The sequence below is a fragment of the Peromyscus leucopus genome, chromosome 10, assembly GCF_004664715.2.
Source record: "Peromyscus leucopus breed LL Stock chromosome 10, UCI_PerLeu_2.1, whole genome shotgun sequence".
NCBI classification, from domain to species: Eukaryota; Metazoa; Chordata; class Mammalia; order Rodentia; family Cricetidae; genus Peromyscus; species Peromyscus leucopus.
In genome coordinates, this window is record NC_051071.1 from 45,927,564 (window position 1) to 45,949,641 (window position 22,078).

At 35.2% G+C, this 22,078-nt stretch overlaps 1 protein-coding gene across 5 annotated transcripts in view; it reads left to right on the top strand.

Moving 5' to 3' along the window:
- Window positions 1-20,069, top strand: part of Pcdh7 (protocadherin 7) — a 415,069-nt gene extending 395,000 nt beyond the window's left edge. For 4 of the 5 annotated variants that reach the window (XM_028868151.2, XM_028868147.2, XM_028868148.2 and 1 more), the window contains one exon: window positions 14,982-20,069. Coding sequence is in view for 4 of the 5 variants with exons in the window: in XM_028868147.2 (XP_028723980.1) it covers window positions 14,982-15,358 (377 nt within the window). In the remaining variant the exon portion in view is untranslated. The remainder of the gene's footprint in view (window positions 1-14,981) is intronic. The other variant, XM_028868155.2, reaches the window with a different exon arrangement.
- Window positions 20,070-22,078: the final 2,009 nt, after the last annotated feature.

Genomic DNA, 22,078 nt, shown 5'->3' on the forward strand with positions numbered 1-22,078 from the left:
TAACTAAGAAATAAGCAACTTAACAGATGATTTTCCTTCATTAAATTTTCTAGGCATATTTTAAACAAATGTATTTGTCCCTACAAATTTTAATCACAAAGATATCTGTGATTGTTCATTTGTCAATATTATTGTTTCTCCAAAGTATGTAGATAAGCCAAATTTTTAAGATATTCATGTATTTCTTCAGTTTGGTCCAAGAAAAAGAGAACATTTAAGTAAAATACTTGTTTTAATAATATAGACTAAATATTCATCTAAGTATACAGTATGTGGGGAAAGGATTCATGAAATGAGAGAAAGCATTAGTTTTTGTGACAGCAGATCTCATGATGAGTGCCACTATATAAAGATCTTAATGTCATGCACTTAGCATTTCCTTGTTCCTTCCTTAAAGAAATTCCATTGGCTGGTAAGTGGTAGAATATGAGCTCACATCATACCCCTGTATGCTTGCCATTCTAACTCATTGATTACTATGACTCTCCAGACCACTCTGTAAGACACGTTTCCTTGTTTGTGTTTCAATACAACACCTGATAGGTAATAAAGTACATATACATGTACTTGAAGGCACCACTCTCTTTTTCCCTCATTATCTTTTGGTATTTGCAGCTTTTCACCATTCCCACAGATTATATTTTAGTTTCATGAATGGCAAGGATATATCTGTGCAAAACTAAACTTTTGCATATTATCAGATACTGTAGTTATTTTAGGGAGTCAAGGTCAAACAATGTCTTGTGTGTGTTTTCTCTTAAAAAAGCTATATAATCAATATTTTTCAATTTAAACAACTGAATTGAGATCAACGTTTCTTGTGTAGCCAGATATTTTGCTAGACCTCACATTATGATTTTTCTTTTTCTGTTTGTTAAAATGTCTACTTCTTTCACATGCAACTTATCAAGAAGAAACTTGGCATCCTCCAAATTCAGTCATCGCAATACACTGTAGTTTACATACATGACTTTTCTTTTCATGGAATGACAAAGATTCAGAACCTCATAAGTGAGTATTATTTCTGACATATGGAATTTAACTTACACATATACTTTCTCTTGGATGCACATGATGGTAATAAGAGAAGAAGATGGAGGATTTTTACGAAAACTGTAATTCAGGCTCCTTATTTTGATGTGGATTGAAGATTCTTTATCACATTCAAAGACAGCTGAAGTGCATCTCGGAGAGAATATTTTAAGGGAAAGAAGTTGAATCCACGCAATTACATCTCAGGGATATTCTGGCACTGGCTGTTTCCATGTAGGCTTATCTCTTTTTCACCCATTCATCTCTTCAATCTAAAAGTGTTCCCATATTTCAAGCTAAAACATTAGCTATGACTGGCCATCACCACTCTCTGATAGGCAGGAACCCTGCTTTTATCTGCTTTGGCCATGTGTAGAATGATGTAGAACTTTGTTTTAGCTCCAACAAATAACTATATTTTTATATTCATAACCTAAGTTTATGTATGTTTTGTTGTGTTATTCATCGAAATGTGGTAAAGTGGTAAGGAGCCAGATCTAAAGGCAGATTGCCTGCGTTTGTAACCACCTTCCAACACTCAGCAGATGCAAGCTCATGAGTAATTCACTCATTTTCTCATTGCTTTCATTTCCTCATCTGTGAACTGTAGGTGATAAACAATGAGTCACTCGTAAAGTTTTCAAAATCAGTCTGGACACATCACTATTTCCTGAACACATGAATAAGCATACTTACGAATTTGGGGAACCCCAAGAGTGGGATCTGTACTTCCTGAGCTTGCAAACTTCATACCAGTTTTGTTCAATAAAGTTTTCCCTCTTTTCTATTTCCTCCTCCATGTTGGGGTATTCTTTGAGTACCTGTGTCTTGCCACATGTCTGAAATCCACTAGTCATTGGCGAATTTGCAGAATAGTGAAGACTAACAAGTTGGAAGGCAGAACTTGCCCGTAATGTCCTTCTGATGTTCTTAAGCACTCTCAGAGTATAAGCCAATGGTTAACATAGTACACATAAATTTTAATTGGACCATTGAAAGGAAAACTTGCAAAACATATGCGTACTTTGTTATAATACTTGTAACTTTGTATTTTGTTATTGTTGTTCTTTCTTATAGGATTGAGGTATTTGAATTTCAAGAGATACCTTGGCCAATCCACAAATCTTACAAAAAAAAAAAATATCCCCTCATTCTGTGTTCTTTGCCTAACTGCTGCAGACTAGGCAGTAAAGCTAATTCATTGCACACACGGGAAAATCTGTTTACACCAGGAAACCTATTTTCTTATGTGAGGCCAACTGCTGGCAAACTCAAAACTGAAAACATTGGCAAAAACAAAAATGCACACAAACACAAAAAGACTTAAATAAAAGCATGTACGGCAGATGGTGGTGATGAATAGTTGATCGTCACTGTCTGCTAGCCCCACTGTACAGGCTTTGAATTGTTGCAGTACCATAATTTTGCCATGATTATCTATGAAATTGTTGACTATTAAGCTCTGATTCATGCTTTTCCTAAATCATCTGCAGGAGAGATGACATGCTAATTGCACTCTTGAATTTTTTACACTATGAGTTTGTTAAGGGTAGACAAGTTTTGCCAAAGAAAAAGCCCAAATGTATATAATTTGACATTGTGACAGATTAATGTTTAGGCTTTAGAAAGGCAGTGCAATTAGACAGCTTTAAATGTGTCCTATATCTCACTGTCTGTGTAACTTTAAGAAGTCACAGGAAGCCCTCCCTTTGTAAAGGTTCTGCTGCCATTCAGCAGACTGAAGTAAATCAAAGTCTATCAGTGGATTTCAGTGGATTATGTGAAGTCACACTACAATTACACTGAATGCTAGAAAATTGTAATCAAAGGAATTAGTTATCAATTCAGAATGTCTCAAGGTAAGAACTGTATTTACAGTAGACATCCTGAAATGACTATTGAACATGTAAATGACTTACTTTAGAGTTGTCTGAGTTATTTTTAATGAAAATTTAGTCTCTGAAGTACTACTGTAAATAATAGCTAAAAGTAAAATATCAAATGCACTTAGTATCATGCTCATATTAAAAATATATTAGATTGTGTTAAATGTCACATAATAACATATAATTTATTTTAAAATATCCAACATTATGTATTTCTGTTGCATGTAGGTCTATTCTCCGACCCCTCTCTCCTCTCTCTCTCTCCTCTGTGCGTGCATGTGTGTGTGTGTGTGTGTGTGTGTGTGTGTATGACACAGAGAATGGAACCTGGCCATGTACAGGCTAAGCAAGTACTTCATAGCTGAACAACACACCTAGACGTTGATATAATTTAAATGACAGAAACTAGGAACTTTGGGCATTTCCATTGTGATCTATAACCATAAGTTCATACAGGGATCAATTGTATACATATACACATATGGGTACACACACGAACAATTGAAGTAAAATCACCAGAAAGCAGCATAAACTATCTAAACCTGGTCATAATTATTTCAATGGATTTAAACTAACTCTTTATGAGTTGTGATGTTCAATATGAAAAACACAGATCTAAAATCTGTCCATGATCCATCAAGTTGTTCCCACAGAGCAAAAACAATTCATCAAAAGGAATAAGGCTGGTGCATTGCTGATAATAGCTTGTATTAAAATGCAAACCGGTGTTTAGCTTCATAGTAAATTTTGTTTCCCCAGGTTATTCTTATAAGAAACGCACAACTGTCATTCAGAAGTCTTGATGACACTGACAGAGCTCCTGAACAGTTAGCTCCTACAAACTACTTAGTAAATTAATCCATGCATCTGGGTAGACTTGAGCCTCCAGATAGGATTTTCCAATTAGGCTTTCTCATAGCATTCCCTCCCACTACCACTGACAGCCTCCTTAACTGAGTAGCAAAACTGAACTGTGTGGTTGAAAATACATCTGTTGCTATTTCCAGCCAACCATGTTGTTCTTTTGGAAGGAGAATATTATCCAGTGAGATTTCATATATAGAACACATCCTGAAAGAGGTTGTTAGGTGGGAGTGAGTGGGAGAGGTTCATCCAAGTCAGCCCATTCCATTCTAACAAGCAAAAGCCACTTCAACTTCACAATATGGCCAATGGCTCTACACTGAGGATGAGCCCATGCCGTGATAACAGTTCTTCATAGGACCACCATGAAAACACATAACATAAACTGTATCCCTTCCTTGGCACTTATTTCTTACTAGATGTTTATTGAGTCTGTATCTAACCTGGTGTTAGCATCCAGGGAGGTACAGTTTTACCATGTCTCATTCTGCCCATGGGGAATTATACTTTACAAATGAAGTCACAAGAATATTGGCAAATTTCAGTGCACTGTATTAAGTGATATGATGAAGACAAAGGGCAAAAACAAGAGAGTCAGAAGAATGGAAACTAGTCTAACCAGAGCAAAACTCCGAGGACAAACCTTGGAACTGTATATTAATGCTTCATGAGAGATAAATAGAAGAAACAATTAACATCATGAAGTTATTAAGGGACACAAGATTTGTAGAAATGACATCACTGGATCTGTCTGTTGTGGTGACAAGTGAGAACAAACACAAAAAAAAAAAGAAAAATAAAGATTAAGAGCAAAGAGGAAGTCAGAATCCAGAGCTAGTAGGGTCATTTGGGCTGAGTCTGGGATTTATTGTGAAGCTTATGGAAGAAGTGCTTACAGTAGAGAGACACGTTTTACTCTAATTATTGTTACTAAATGATCGCTAAGTCACACAAGTTCTATAAAAGTCACAAGCACTGGACTGTATTACCTGTTTCTCTACAGGTTGGAGGCCATGTGAATTTTTATTTTAATAGTCATGCTACCCAATGATAGAATGGCTTAGTTATCACTGCTAAGAATCTCAGAGGCAATATAAATAAAGAGCTGGGATGGAACCCTCCAGGATTACCCTAGAAAAGTTAGTTGCTTGTGTCTTATTGGATAAAATGAAATTTGACTATGTTGATTGATTCTTTGACAATAATACAGACAACTAGATAGCATAGCAAAGTTGAAGTTTTTAAGATTCTTTACTAGATACTAAAACTTTAAGGTCACATGATTCAACAACTGTAAAATGCAAGTCAGTTTTCCCCTCCATCTCGTTCAGTGGATGAAATATAAGCAGTCTATCTCTTCTCTTACAAAACAAATAATAGGAATATATACAGGTTCCCATGTCCACTATGAAATTTACCACAAAGTTTTGGTCTCAAAACAGTAGAAACACTTTCTACTAGAATTAAGTAGGTCAGGAGCTTTACACAAAAGTTAGAAGGCTGAAATCGACTTTCCTTTTTCTGAACTCAAGGACACTATTTGTGTCTTTGTTAGTTCCTAGAGCATTCCCATTTTTCTTGGTTTGTAGTACTAGCTCCCATCATCAGAGGAAAACACTGGCAGGTGGACTCCTTCCATATCATCTTACTCTGACACTGACTTTTCTTCTGCCTCCCACTTCCTCTCAAAGCTCTGCCACTGTGGTTATAATTTGAGTGCTTGGATAATCCAATATAATTTCTCATCTTTATGCTTCTATACTAACAATTTTAAGATTTTTGGAAGCTGTATTTCCCATTCATTATGTTACCTGACTTTTTCAGGGATCTAGTGTCAACATTTTAGGTTACAAGTATTTTGCCTGCCCCAGAAGAATTGCTAGAGGGCATGTGCACTAGAGTTTGGAATAAAGCCACACAACTCAGCAGGGTGGACTGCAGACATTAGAGTGTGCCCAGCGCTGTCTTCTTATTTTTCAAAGACTTCGAAAAGGTGCAAGGATGCACTCTAACACTGTCAAAAAATAGGAAGTAAATAAAAGAAAACATTTCAATGAGAAACAAAAATCAATGGAGCAAACTAATCCAGGGCTACTTCATTGATTTCCACCCCTACCTTTAGCTGCTCATTGAGTTGTGTTAGCTGGACAGCAGAGGTCATTTCCTCCTTTCCCCTTTTATTACCCTGCTGTACTTGCTGAGCTCTTTAACATTCTTGGTCCTAATCATGATTGCCATATGGAGTGTCAACCGATCAACCTATTGACCAGAGTCAGGAGCCAGCCTTCTAAATGTTTTAAAATTCTCCCCATGAATGTTTTCTCAGGGCCCACCAAGAGTCCCAGAGCTCCATCTCTCAATAGTACTTCAGAACTCAATGTTTACTGGAAACCTTTCTCAATGGTTGAATTCTCTTCTTCTCCAATCACAACCTTTAATGGAATCACTCACAAGTAGCTTGTTTTTACAGTAGAATGTCTAGCCAGATAAGCTTTTCTGTGTGTTTTGGGAAATGGTCCAATGAATAACCCAAAGCAAAAAGTTTGAGAATATACCTGGAAAATGCCCACAGAAATTAGAATTATTTTATAGTTTCTCAATATCACTATATCAAAAAGGAAAATTATTTGGTATCATGAATTTAGCTACTTCAAAAACTAAATTAGTTGAATAAATTCAAGTTGCTATGATTTACCCTTGTCCAAAACTAATCTCACTACATTACAAATCTACTCTATGCACTATTTAACCTTTACTATGATGTATTTTACACTTCTGCAAAAAAATGTAAAAAAAAAAAAAAAACCCACAAAACACTTCAATGTTATTTATAGTCACTACTTTTTCTCAATACAATTGTAAACATCAAAATACCTTGGTTCAAGACTTGTTCAGTGTTTATCTGTTTAAGAGACCCTCATATTCTGGGAGCTAATGTCTGACTTCTTACTTTCAAAGAAAATATTTTGCCATGATAAAGGAAAAATAGAAAAAAGTAATATCTATGATATGATTCCTTTTTAGTTTTCTTTCTTTGTACACATTTATTTATGCAACATGACATAATAATATAATACAGCAATTGAGCACATTGTATTATTTGGAAACAAAGATAAGATTCCCACTGCCTTTAAGTATGGAACCCAGAGGCATTCCTACAGCAATAGAATCTCTATATGCTATTAACATCCATTCCTAAAGATGGTTTATTTATTGCAGAGTATACATTCTCTAGTTTCCTGGCCAGCAATAAGTAATTGACTAACCATCAGGCTATAGAACTAATGAGGAAAATGATTATGCCAACAGATGATAATCACCCCGTTGTCTTAAAACTCAGTGATTTCAGGCCATTAGTATAAAGTGATTATAAATTGATACTTACAAATCTTTTAGTACCACTCAAATGACATTTTCTAAGCAAACCATTATAATGTAACCAAAATAATAAAAAAAACTATTAACTTATAAAAATTTTTATTTAGTCATTACTGGTTTTGTTTAAAGTTCCATTATAATAAGAATATATTTTACTTCCCAAGTAAAAGTGACTGATATTTCAAGATCTTTATTGGAAGCAAACGATGAATTTTGATTGTTGGAAATAAAGATCTCAATCCAATAAACACATTCCAAAGAATTAATTCTCTGCTAAAATAACAACTCACAAATTATTAAGCCTTTTAGATTTGGACATTTAAAGTATTAATCTAATTCTTGTTTTTTTAATTTGTTCTAAATACATTTCATATTTTTTGGTTTTTAAATGGCTCCTTACTCAGAGACAGTTACCACAGATAATTTCATTTTTTTTTTTTGAGACTAGGATCTGAATTGTTAGGATTTTCTTAACATTAGATTCTAATTCCAGTGGTGGTGGGGGGGGGGCTAAGTATCTGACTATACCTTCTTTTGCCCATCTACTATGATGTGGGAAATAAACTGGTACTCTAACTGGTATGTTCTGATTGGCAACTATATTATTTAAGTCTATATCTGCATGTGAGAGAAGGGAAAACTCTTAGTTTTCAACAAATTAATAAAGTCCCTGAACCCTCAAGCAGATGAATTCCAACATGAAAGGCTCCAAGTGTTTGGAAGGAGAATCAGAAGAGTGGAAAAATATTCATCTAAAGTCGTGTCCACAAACTGCGTCTGTTCTCAGTGGCAGAAGGCCGTGGGAGTTGGTGAAATAAGCACCCTGGTTTGTCCAGGGGTTTCAGGGCTTCAGCTCTTCTGCAGAACCTCTGTCTTTTCCTTACCCTCTGCTTTATCAGGTGACACTCTACCACTTCTGTGTTGGCCTAGATGAAGAGAGGAATCAAACAGAAGCCATATCTGATATTCATTAACCGATCACGCCCAATCTGTCACCATAAAGTTTTCTGCCACTATGCTGTTTTCATGTGCCAACCAGCAGATTCATATTTGCGTTGTTTCAGCAAGAATGTCCGAGTGTGCACAGCCAGGGCTGTGTGAAGTGATGCCACATTCAGAATGACAGTGGTCTGAACCTCAGGGCGGTAAATGCTTCTTGCAATACATTCAATTGCCATTTAACTGAGTTTAGCCTAAGGTATAAAGAAAAGTTGCTGATGCTTTCAAACATGTTTAGACATTTTAATATTGTCTAGACATGTCAGCACTGAATGAAAACACTCTAAGGGATAACACAGTGAATTTCTGTAATTAAAGCAGCCAAGTTTGAAACAGTTTATAAGAGAGCCCTCTGTTTGAACTTTTTAATTAAATGTGATTATATCTCTGAACACTTTCTCTGAAAACATTGTATCTGAAGTAATAATGGCCAAATTTTATCTATGAAGGAGACATGAATGAAGTGGAAAGCATTGCTTCCGTATCTCAGGCTCTCTCTTGGGAGCTATTAATGTATTATAGGGAGCATGGTTCATCTATGGTCGTTATTTATGTGATATCGTGCTGTCTCCCCGCTCCCCACTTCCACCTCCAAACAAACAAGTTGGTGCTTCAAACAACACAGACTTCCTGTTTCTCCTGGTTCAGAGGTTGGCATCTTGGTTCATCTGTTGATTTTTGCCTGACTCATCTATGACCTACACTCCCTCCACATCACTGGCTGGGGATGGGTTTACTGAGACAGCTTTGACAGCCAGAGTTTCTTGTCCAGTGGCAATCATCTTTAGAGAGGACAAAGAGACAATATCTTCCAATGGTGGCCCCAGAACTCTCGGGGCAGTTGCATATGCTGCCAGGCCTCTGGAAGGCTATGCTGAGGACAGCACAGCATCTTTTTACCTCATTCTGGTTGTCAGCCCCTCCGTAGTCTTAAAAACTACCTCTTTGTAGTAGGCTCTATCATGAGACATTAAAGATGTGTACAGAGAGATTAGAGGAATAGGTGGCCTTTATTTTTCATTTGATCCAATCGCCAACATTCATCAAAAACGTCTGCAGAGCTTAGGATGAGCAGCCCCTCTGTTTTATCCATTTGATATAAAGGGGTACATTGTGTTTTAGGCATTTGTCCTGTTTTCATTGTCTCAGCCATAATTTTAAGCTCTGAGTCTTGGGTTCGTTTGTTGCTAATTTGACAAATGTTTTAAGTTGGCGATGATGTCCATGATGCTTTCCAGAACAACATCAGCAGCCAATCTTCTAGCAACCCAGTAGCTTAGGGGCAGGTTTAAAGGCAGTGACAGACATTGAGGTTGTTCAGTTTGTGTTGCAAAGATAATTCCATTTGACTATTCCTACTTTTTTTTTTTTTTTTTTTTTTTTTTTGAAAAACCATTGTGAGTAAAACACAAATCTTCAGAGGAGAACTTGCAGGAGTTGATTCTCATGTGGGTCTTGAAGATGAACTAAGGTTGTCAAGCTTGGTAGTACATGCCTTTACCTGCTAAGACACTTTGCTGGCCTCACTTGTTTAAATAATTGAGTATAACATAAGCCAAATTTTTAGTAAAATTTAAAGATACTTCTAGAAGAAAACATAATTTTTAATATCTGGAACTCAAGAACAAATTATTTTTAAAATAGAAAAAAAGGAACAGGTGTCAAAACTAATTTTCTGTAGAAAGAAGAAAATACATTTCCCATTCACAAAATTTTGTAAAAAATATACAGATACTTGATTTGAAAGATCAAAGTGGAGGATTGTCATGAATATTTGAAATGCAAAACACTGAAGAACAATCCACTTATCTCATGTAGTGTACAAATTAGTAAGTTATAAGTAAAAATGAATAAATGATGCATATAGTTTAAATAAAGCCTCACTAGAAATTTTTCAAAGCTCAGTACAACACATGCATGCTTTTTCTCCAGTGAATGGTAAGAGCAATGTATTGCCAGTCCCAGTGTAGGACCTGGAATGCAATTGCCAGGATTCCGGCAAGAAGCTTCACCACATGCATACACCAGCCCTTCCTCCTGCAAAGCCATTTTCAATATCCAAAGGAGTCCTTTGTGCTCTCCTAGGATAATAATGCCTCAAATGCTATAGGCAGGCTTGTAGAGATACTAAGTGTCTCTGTAAATCTGAGCTTTTCTTGCTGTTTCTAAAGACTCTACATATTATCTGTCTTTCTTTATTGTTGGTTTTTTAATTAAAATATTACATTATTTCCTCTTTTCCTTCCTCCAGCTCTTCCCATGCATCCTAAATTCAGGCTCTCTATTTCCTTAATTATTGTTACATATATATGTATAATATCTATATATCTAGATATTATACATACATATATATCTAGATATAGATATATAGATATTATATATGTGTGTATATCTATATTTGCATCTGTATCTATATCTATCTGTGCATGTGTGTATGCATAATCTGTATAATGTTACTGGTATGCATATGAATTTAGGACTGAATATTTGGTATTGTGTAAACAACTTGGTGATTCTTCATTGGAGAAGAGTACTTCTCCTGTTCTCAGCATTAGTTACCTCTAGTTCTTTGTCTAGTGATGAGGCCTCATAAAATTTCTCTCTTCTACATTAGCACCTCCATTGGAATCTGTCATTCTTATTGAGTTCATTAAAGCAGCACCTTGCAGCCTCTGCCTACAATCTCATACATCTTCCCTTTCTAGTAAAAATAAAAATCCTTTTAGAGAAAGAGCTTGACTTGTTAAATTAATGTATAATTTCCCCTACTTTAGGAGATTTACAGGTTTTTAAGAAAACTAAGCCATTCTTTTTACTAGGTAGTAAACTGTATGACTTTGTGGCATCAGTTTTCTGTGCTATTTAGATACTTTTCTTTCTTCGGAGTCTATCTTTTTCTTAGGGGTTTGGGTAGCAGTAATTGACCTACAAAATTACTCCTTTGTTATATTTTTAAAAGGAGCCATGTGGTAAAATGGAGAAGCCCTAAAGTGAAAGTCAAAACACTTACCCTTTGGCCTCAGTTCTCCCATATGTTTGACCCCTCACAGCATCTGCCCTCCTTGGTCTCCATTGAAGTTATAAGGAAATGGATAGAGTATAGGAAGGCACTTCCCATATTCTAAACTGTCCAGGATTCCTTGCTTATAATAATGGCTTGTAACTGTGCTTTTGAGCAGGTAGTTAATTTCATGTCTAAGAAAGAACTCGAGCTCTCCAAACCAATGCAACCTTTCTAGTACTTTTCATAATTCCTTTAAAATAGAGAATTACACATGTAATGTTAAGCAGGAGAGGAACTATTGAATACCATTTCTACATCAGTTCTTCTTAATATTTGATAAGAGTTGGGATTTGTGCTCAGCACTTGCCACTAAAGCTGAAGCTCTCAGTTTGAGTCCTTAGATACACATCATGGGAGGAGAGAACCTACACCTGGGTGTCATCCTCTGATGTGCACATTCATTTCATAGCTTGTGCACATACGTATACACATAGACTTGCACACATACACACTAAATAAATATATATACAGAAAAAAAGATTTGGGAAGAAATGAAATTCCAAGACTTCTAAACAGTTGGTTTATTATTGCTGTCACTTTTAGAGAATATTGTATTTCCAAATGGAACATTTTATCTTTCTATCAATGTACTACATGTTAACAAGATTTATGTTAGCTGTTCTACATTTTTACATTTTTCAAAATAATGAGAATAATACTGCACTAAAGATACAATAACTTTCTTAGATGTTATAAAAAAAAAAAAAACTATGTTTTTGCTGGGCAATGGTGACACTTGCCTTTAATTCCAGCACTCAAGAGGCAGAGACAGGAAGATCTCTGAGTTTGAGGTCAGCTTGGTCTACAGATTGAGTTCCAGGATAGCTAGGGACATACGTAGAAATCCTTTCTCAAAACAAAACAAAATAAAATACATTTTTTTAAAGACTAAAAGGAGGTAGTGGTTATAGAAAGTTGGACTCCATAATCCTACAAAGGATATGTTAAAAGTCTTTTATGGAAGAAAAAAATTCATCTCAATGATCTTCAGTGTTCCCAGATTTAAAATAATAACACATGCCTACATAATTGAAATAAGAAAAACATACAATCACAGAGAACTACTGCCCTACTCATTGATTCCCTTAATAAATTGCATCATAATACAATTTGCCTGGGCTAATCATTGGCATTGCTTTTGAAGATTTATTTCAGTCATCAGGATGGAAAGTTCTGATTGCTCCTGATGACTCCCTTATAGTCGTTCTTGATTATTTTCTAAATTTGATGACAAACACTGCAACATGTCTCAGCCAATTAGGCTTGTCAACTTCCACTGTGGTCCCCAATCATGTGCTTGACTTTGGAAATGACAGGAGGTCCTTATTAAAAGTCGTGCTTTTTGGATAGAGATGTGGCAGCTTGCAAATAGACTGTGGGGGAAAAAAAAGGCACAATGACTGTCATTCAAAGCAGTAGGAGGAAAACATTTTTACCAGGAAATAATCTAGATTGTGAAGTAAGGACAGAGGGAAATATTGAATACTTCATGAGTAGATGATTAGAAAATGAATCAACTTTAAATAAATAAAATCCTTATGGCCTTTGTGCAGTTCTTAAACACAGTTTACAAAACAGTTGTAAGAAGAGCTGTTAGATCATCAGTATACCTTTTCAATCTATTTCTAAATGCATTCCAAACAAAAGAAAATCAAGAGCAATCAATTTCAAACTAGAAATAAAGATTTCTACAAAGCAGATTGCCACAGAGACCATTATGTAAGTAAAGTAGCAGGATGAAATGATGGGAATCAATTCTGGGTCATTTTCTGTGGAGAATCGCCACCACCTTCATGAAGATATTTCCTATTTCGGTGACTAAGTTCCAATTGTTTTATGTGTGCTGGATAAATACTGTAAGGAGAAACAGTGCTTCAAATTTCTTAAAGACGCTAGGAAAATAAATGTTTAGAGTGAAAAATGGAACTGATTGTACACTACACATTGTCAGATTATTTTTCTATTCAAAGAATATATGTCAATCAAGGTGGGATATATCCTAATAGATCTCATATTTCCCAGTTTAAATAAAATGGATTACAAAAATCTTATTAAAAAGAAAATATTAGCTTTTGTTTTGTTTTACTTTGCTTTTTTTTTTAAAGAGATGATGCAGTAAAGGGGCTCAGCATTAAAAAAAAAGCAATGAAAGTGTGTGTGTGTGTGTGTGTGTGTGTGTGTGTGTGTGTGTGTGTGTGTGTTGTAGTTTGTCTGCATGTATATTTGTTTTCATTCATCCATGGAGACCAGAAGAGGGCATCAGATCACTGGGAATTTGTGAGCCAGTGTGTGGATGCTAGAAACAGAATCCAAGACCTCTAAAGGGTAGCCAGTTCTCTTAGCTGCTAGGCAATCTCTCTAACCCACCCACTTTTATTTCATTGACTCTTAAAGAATTTGTTCACCCAGAAGTCAACTAGTAGTGTGAATACATTCAATGGATAATTACATCTGTCAGTAATTATCTGTCAGTCAAATAAAGGAAAAAAAATGTAAACAAATGATTGAATCTTTATGACATTTAGCAAAATAAAACTTAAAAATTATTGGGAACCATATAATCATTTCCCTCATTTTAAACCTAAACCACTTTGGATTATGGATATTTAGCTCACTATTTTTGTGTATACACATTGGAGTCAGAATTTATTTTTAAGTCCCAAGTTATAATAATTCAATGCCCATATGATATTCCATGGGGTGATAGCATATTGTGTTTTATTGTGAGTGATAAATTAAATTATGAAATACATGAAATGAAACCCAAATGTTATTGTTTTAGAATCTCTTGTGGTAGAGCAAGTTTCTATGTCTTTATCTCTATAAAAATTAGTAAAAGCCAGTAAGTAGATTTTTAATTCTAAGAAAGTATATAATCACATATCATGATTTTATCCATGCATACCAATAATTCCTGACAGTAATATTTAATCTCAGTCTCTAAGAACTCTATAGAAATAAATGACTTAGGTCTTTCGAAATGGAATACATTTCCCATTCCTTTGATAAACAACATTAATTAGAAACATATGCTCTTCCATCAATCATTTCAGACCTGAACACCACACTTACTCAACACATTATATTTCAGATTTCCATCCAGCAAGTACATTTGTGAATGTACTTCCATATCACACACAGGCACTGCCCTCCCACACACACTGGGTCATCTGTCATGGTGGTAGAGCATGGAGGGGGAGAGGGGTGGGACTTGAGGTGCTCTTGCTAATGTGCTCAGACCTTTAACCTGCTTGTACTTTCCTTTGGAACTTTAGACCTTTTAATGTGCTGTCAGTTTAGATTCTACTTCTCAGTCACCCTTGTGTCTTAGAATGTATTTTAAGTATAAGGTTCTGCCTATTTGCGTATGCTATGAATAATGCATAAGTGAATCCAATTGCCAATAGCACACTATTTATGGTATAACATATAGATACAGAAAATTATCTTTGGGACTTAATAATTTTTCTTGTTTATGTGGAAAATTAACAACCATGGAAATACATGTTTACTTAGCACTTGAGAATATGTGCATGGCTCTGCAATATACCAAATGAATATGTAACTGGCTATTTTACATACATAAATTATCATTTCTCCATTTCTCTCTTCTGTGGTACGTATTTTTGCAAAACCTTATCTTTACTATACATGAAATAAGTATTGTTTTATGGAGTGATGAGTAGCAGGCTCATATGCATCAGGAAAGCCTGTGGATGCATATCTAACACGGATGGTTTCTTCTTCTTGAATTTCAGATTCAAGGCCTCTTCCAGATGTAGCTCTGACTGGCAAGTGCACCCGTGAATGTGATGAGTATGGCCACTCAGACTCCTGCTGGATGCCAGTGCGCACTTCCCCTGAGAGGAAGAAGAGCCAGCCCAAACTCTCCACTTTCATGCCTGTCGATGAACGAGGAAGCCAGGAAAAGCTGGCCAATGGCGAAGCTGCCATCATGGGTGACCGCAACAGAAACCTCCTGAACAAAAAGCTGACCTCATCCTATGAGACCTTCAGTGCAGCTAGCTTCAGCAAAAACGAGGAAGCCAACCCTGAGGATATTCCTTTAACAAAAACAGGGGAATATAAGCCATCTCCTGTCAACACTCTCACTAGAAGAGAAGTTTACCTGTAGGCTGTCAAGGAGCAACAGCAAAGTTCTTTTCATGTATGAGGAGAGTTAGGGGCAAAAAACATTACAAAGTAAAACCATTTAATCACAAAGAGGGGGCTACCAAAGAGACAAAGCTTTCCTGCCACTTCCGCCTCCCAATCAGGCCTTTAGTGATATTGTTTGCCTGATGACAGTGTACAAAGTTAGAATCCATTCTTGTCACTTGCATGTCTACACCCTTCACTGATCCCCAACACCCACTCTCTTTTCCCCACCCCTCCCCTCAAAATCCAATAACAAAAAAAAAAAAAGGATGGTTGCAAGTTCTTTTCATGGTAACAAGTCTGATTAGCAGAACACGGCACACCCTCATTATCCCCAGTCTGAAGCATGATTTTGGTCACTTTGATTTATTTGAGTGTCATCTGACTAGTTAATAAATGCAGGACAGGTAAAAATAGACTTCAGACATGACATCAATGGTTTCTTATTGTTCAAGTCAGCCTTTTGGAATTGATAACAATCTCTTTAATCATACAGTCCTTACATAGGGGACCCTTTGAAAAAAGTAGTTTAAGAAGACAACAGCTTTAATATTTGAACAAAAATTAAAAGCAAAGTAAAACACAGTGGGAGAATGCAGTCCCAAGCTGCCATACATTATTTTCCACTCAAGAGCATCAACTTCTTTTCCATACATTCACAGAATATACTCACTCAATCTTGACAAATCAATTACGTGAATTGTACAATATGTTTTGGAATAGAATCACTAATGAATGAACTTGAACTATTGTGTCATTATGAGGCCAAAGATCACATGGCAGATCAGGGAAATAATGAAATTGATTTGATCTTGACATAGAAATTCACTAGACAGCAGAAGCAATGGGATCTGTGCAGACACAGACACACTCAGATGCTAACCTGTTTTGTATTAACTCTTTTCCCAGAAAACAGTCTTCTTTGAAAATGGATTTTAGTTGAATGCTCAGAAAATGAAAGAACTAATGAGACACAAGTTTAGTATGATAGGCAACTGATCAAAGCCCAAGTCTAGTCTCATGTAATACTGTCAGGGAAGATTCTCGTTTTTAAAGTCATGTTGATGCATAGTGATATATGAAAAGACACACTGGAATTTGATTTTATGAGGTGTCCTACTGTCATTTCAGGATCCCAGCTTTGCTTGACGATCCTATTACCATTTCTAATTATAATCACAATTTTCACTTGGTCAGAACACAAGTGCATTAATTTTAAATTCTGTGTAATACAGAAATATTTTGAGACAACATTTAAACAATGTAACACCTAAATTGATTTTCATTTGAATATTATTTGATATGTGTCTTAATTTCTGAACTTGAAAGAATGAGTTGTGGACAATAATAGTTCTCACAATATATGCATCATAAAGTTGGAAAATATATAGATTTTTCAAGGGATACAAAATATGCAGATTTTGAACTGTTTGCTCTATGCAAGATGGTTTTTACAAAGTGAAATTTGAGCTGGGACATTCAGAAGAAAGTGACAATCCATGGACAGAATAGGGAATGACAAGTAAAGAGCGCAAATGTTCTCATCATCGAATGTTGGAAACTTGGTAAAGGCGTAGCCTTGATGGCTTTCTACAAAACTGTAGAGACACTATAGCTTTGGGTAGTTTCATGCTTTGCAGAATTTCTTAGACTATAAGGTGAAGAAACCTAGACTATAGGTTAATACTTCGCAGTAGGACATCAAAATACTTATCATCGAGGGATATTTCTCTGGTGGGTCTTTTGGGATCATTTCCTTTTGCTCTTTCTTAAGTGGAATTTTCATTTTGATGTTAGTTTATGTATAATAGGTAGAATGAAACAAGATGTAATTGAGATAAAAAAACATTGGACTAAAATATCAATAATTGAACATGCTTATGTTTGGTTATTATTTACACTATGGAAAGATGAAATTTTAGAACTTTGTTAGAAAACTGCATTCAAGCAGTTCTGCCTTGTATAATCTGTAAGTACCTATTAAGACAAAATACTTCTAAAGATACTTATGAAAATGTATACATATTTTTCTTGCACGCTACAAAGGAAATAATTGCATAACACTGATGTTCAACACTTTTTATATGCATATTTTCTTTCTTTCATGGGACACTTGAAGCCGCTAGATAGCTCATTTCACTCTTAAAATCCTTTGGTTGTCTACAAAGCTAATACAGGTCACACTGGACCTACAGACTTATTCAGTCCACATTCCACAACGATGTTTGCACCACATGCCAGGCAGCCATGTCATTGTCATTTAACGTGTGAACCTCTCTTTAGAACTAAAATGGATGTGAAAGAATAAAATTCAGTGTACTGTAAGTATTTGAAGTAATTCTAGTAGAATTAGTTATCATAACATGTTTATTATATAATGAGCTGGCATGACACAGAAATATATTTTGTGTTTGTATGACTTTTATTTTGAATAGGTTAAATCTGGTGCCACTCCATATATAGAGTGCTTTTGAAAAAAAAAACAATAAAAACAAAAAAATAAATAAATGAGTGAATGCAAAATAAGCAACTGTGCCTTTTATACCTCTTGTTATGGTAAAACAAACAAACAAACAAATGGTTGTTGGGTTTGGATAATGAGGGGAAATGGGCTATTCCCAACTTTTTTGATCCTGTATATTTATCCATGTTTATTTTCTGAGAATAAATAATATATTAAAAATTTGCCTTCTGACAAACTCAGATAATAGACCAGTCTTAAATATTGTTCATTCATAAGATAGGATTCAGGAGTTAATATGGGGCTGCCTAAATCTCACTGGACAGTGAAATCATTGGTTATAGAATCACACAGGGAAGTATTATCAGGGGTGAAATCAGTCCATTTTGCAAGATAAAATATTGATTTAGAACTTTTATTTTTTCATTTTTTTAGGTGTTATTTCATTTTTGGTTGTACAGTATATAAACTCTCTTTGTTTTCTGTACACAAGACTCAAGTGGACTTCTGCATGATTATACATTAGGACACATTTGCAAATTGAGTAACTATAAAAACGTATGTGTATTTAAATGTCTACAGCATCTGTCTAAAATCGACTGCTCTGTCTGAATCTACAGATACCATTGTTGTCTGATTTTTTGACTGGCCTGTTGCCTGAGTTTTGAAAACAAAGGAGGCATTATTTTTATGAGAGGAAGAACTAAGGTGGTACAGAGGATGTCTGCCTGAAAGGCTACCCTGGGAGGCCGGGTTAGAGGAAAATACAAAAGGAAATACACAGGCCAAAAAGAAACTGCCAGGAATCAAACAGCCATCTTAAAACAGTTGTGAGAAACTTAAGACCTATGACATTTCAAACAATAGATTATGTCAGTAGTAAATAAATAGCTGTATCCTTAAAATAATAAATAAAATGAGAAAAATTCATCAGGAATATGGTAAAGCTTGTTGGTTGTGACCCAGGCGTGGTGTGTGTGACATCTGGATGCAGCATCATTAGTTCAGCTACCTAGGGTTTACTTTCAGACAACTTTTCCTACATTTTAAAGCACTTGCATTCCGTGTGGTACGATCTGTTTGTAATGTTAATCATTGACTATTGTTCTGCTACTTGGATGTTGATAGTGAAGCAGAGAACAATTAATCATCATTGATTATGTCACTATGCACGCGACTTTGCTAAACATGGCGAAATGTATTAAACACTCGTCCAACTATTTATGAGATACTTTACATAATTTAATTTGCTTTTGTACAGTTTTATGTAAATAAATTGCTTGTCATTTTTGTCTTTACAAATTAAAATATAACATGATCAAATGGTTTCACACTGGTAAGTGTGCTTCTCTGTTGACAGTTTACTCTGTTTTGATTGGAAAAAAAGTGAATGAATGCCTGTATCATATTTTATTCAACACGGATTGCTTTCTGCTAGCTTTAGGTAAAGCAAGGCAGATGATGGGAAGAAACCTGAGGATTTAGGGTGAACCTTGTGTCAGGGACTTTTCACAGGTGGCAGGCAAGGAAGTAAACCATCAAGAGGTAAGAATAAAACTCTGTTGTTCATATTAACTTGTCAACTTGGATCAAACCTTCTGGAGTGTCTGACACTAGGTGATTAATTCTCAGCCCATTTAAACATAGTATAACTTTGAAAAAAAATTTGGAAAAATTTTGGACATAAAAAATTTCCAAATACAATACAATCCCAGGTCACAAGGAAGCATAATTGTACTGAAACTTAGCTCAAAGGTACATGTCATTTCTTCCAAGAATAAGGATTCCAGATATTAAGCTCACTGTATTAGTTTAAGGACCTAAGGAAAAATCTGGTCTGGTCTTGGTCATACAGATACCATATAGGTCATTCATTTGGGCTATTAGCTATTTCTGGTCTTGGCTGTGGGAGCTCCAGGGAGCTCCTGGCTATACAGGTAATTTAAGGGTCATTTGGGCAATTAGCTACCTCTGTTCCAGGTTGTAAGGGCCATGGGAGTCTCTGTCTGTAAAGGTCATTAGATTACTAGCCACCTCTGGTCCTGGTTGTAGGAGCGTTATATGGCCTGGCCCAACAGATAACACAGGTCACTAGGCTATTAATCACTTCCAATTCCCAGCTTTCTGGATGGAAGAACAGGTTTTATGGCCATTCTCTTGACACGACAGTCCTGTGTTCTTAACATTCCTGGTTTTCCCTGTGTAATTTGCATATTACTTTCCTTGATAGTAGATCTGAACTTATATTCTACAATTATCAAGATATTTCTGGGGCAGTTACACAGTTAGTCTTAAAGGCTTATATTATACATGAGAAAAAAATTACAGCAAAATCTTTTTAACAATACTTTTTCCCTCCACTGGTACATATAAAAACTCCAGCCTTAAGATAAAGTTAATTCCAAATAAGAATGTACCTCTATATAGGATTATTAACATCATTTATCATTGTTGTTTTGTGATCTGGGGAATCAGACTTAGGACTTAGTACATTATGTTGTTCTATAGATACACATTGCCAGCCCACAGAATTCCTGTATTTAGTCTGAGTTAATGACAACTAGGAAATCATTGCAACTTAAAAAACTACATTATGTGAGATGTAGGGAGAAATAATTTGAAAGTAAAAATACAATATATACTTTAGCTCCTTTTTATTTGGATTAGTATTTTTTTTACCTTTTCTATATCTTTTAATCATTTTTTTTTATCCTCTGTGTCTTGATGTTTCTATTTGCATTTCCTGGAAGGTCATGTCTTTAAATATAAGCATAGTGCTTTGCTCAAGATGTTGGTGTATGTTCAAATACCTGAATTCTTTAGTCCTCAGGTCATGACCTTCCTTCCAACCTGGAGACTTGCAATAGTATTTTCTGTGTGTAGTGATCTATTGCAAGGGGTGTTTATATCATCTTGCCACTGTAAGAAGAGCTGTATGTAAAGATCCTCACCTTAAATGTGCTTGATTTTTTATGCCTACTTTGAAACATTCAGTTTTCTCTTTTCTTTTTCTTTTTTTTTTTGTTAAATGGGATGATATATACTTTTTCAAGTCAATTGTATGCTGGTAAATTGACTTTTATTGGCAGTCTTCCTTTTCTAATGAAGGAAATGGAATGAAGTATGATGAAGAAATCTACTTCAGGATGTAATGAGAGAAGCAATGACATGACCATCCATTTGACTTTCTGTCTCTCTAATAGTAAAACCAAATATCAGTACACCTCATAAAATACAAAAAAGCCATGCACTTTCACAGACTTAATTTAGTATTTGAAAAGTTTACGTATTACTTTACCTTGAAGTCATAGTCTTAGGATAAAAATATTTTAAAACAAAGCAAAACAGTAAGTCCTCAGATGTATGAAGATAGTGAAGTGCTTTAGAAAATACATAAACACAAAGTAGGTCAACACAAGCTGCCTAGTGGGCCTTAATGCTTAGTAAAGACAGCCTTTTCAGGGGACCAGATTTCATTCTAACTGCAGGGAATACCATACCCTCTTCTGGCCTTAGCAGGCATCTGCACACATATGACAGACACATAAACACACACATAAATAAAAATAAATATAAAAGGGAAAATGCTGCATGGTGTTGATTCTCAGGCTCAGGGTAGATTTACCATTGCCATTTTGAAACTTAGCACAGAGATGTCCTCACAGGCCCTTGTCTTTGGAGTACATATTACAGTATGCAAAGAGTTTTTATAGGACTTATCTAAAAGTTCTCATACTACTGACATACTTACATTATAATTTGTGGAGATTACTTGGGTTATATAGGAAAGTGGACTTTGTGGTCATTAGATACTTTTAAAGTTATAATAATAATATGAACACATATTTTTACTAATATTGATGTCTATCCATTTAAAGATTCATGTACCAATCAAAATAGTTTTGCCTGATTTCATATATTGAGTTTTAAAAAAAAACCTTCAAATATACCTGAATATTTGTAGTCATCGGATAAAACAGGAATCTGGGGAGTGGGACATTCAGTATGCAGATGGGCAGTAATAATTTGTCTCAAATTATGACAGCAGATTAAAATGACATTATATATATTTATATGTTATATAATCATACATATATAATTATGCATATATATATTTATATATTCTTCTGCTGACTATGCATGGCCTTGTGTTTTAGGATATGTAGTTTTGGTAGAACTTGGAAGAACAGTCTAGCTTTAAGGACTTGAGTTACCAAAACTGAACAAACACACCAT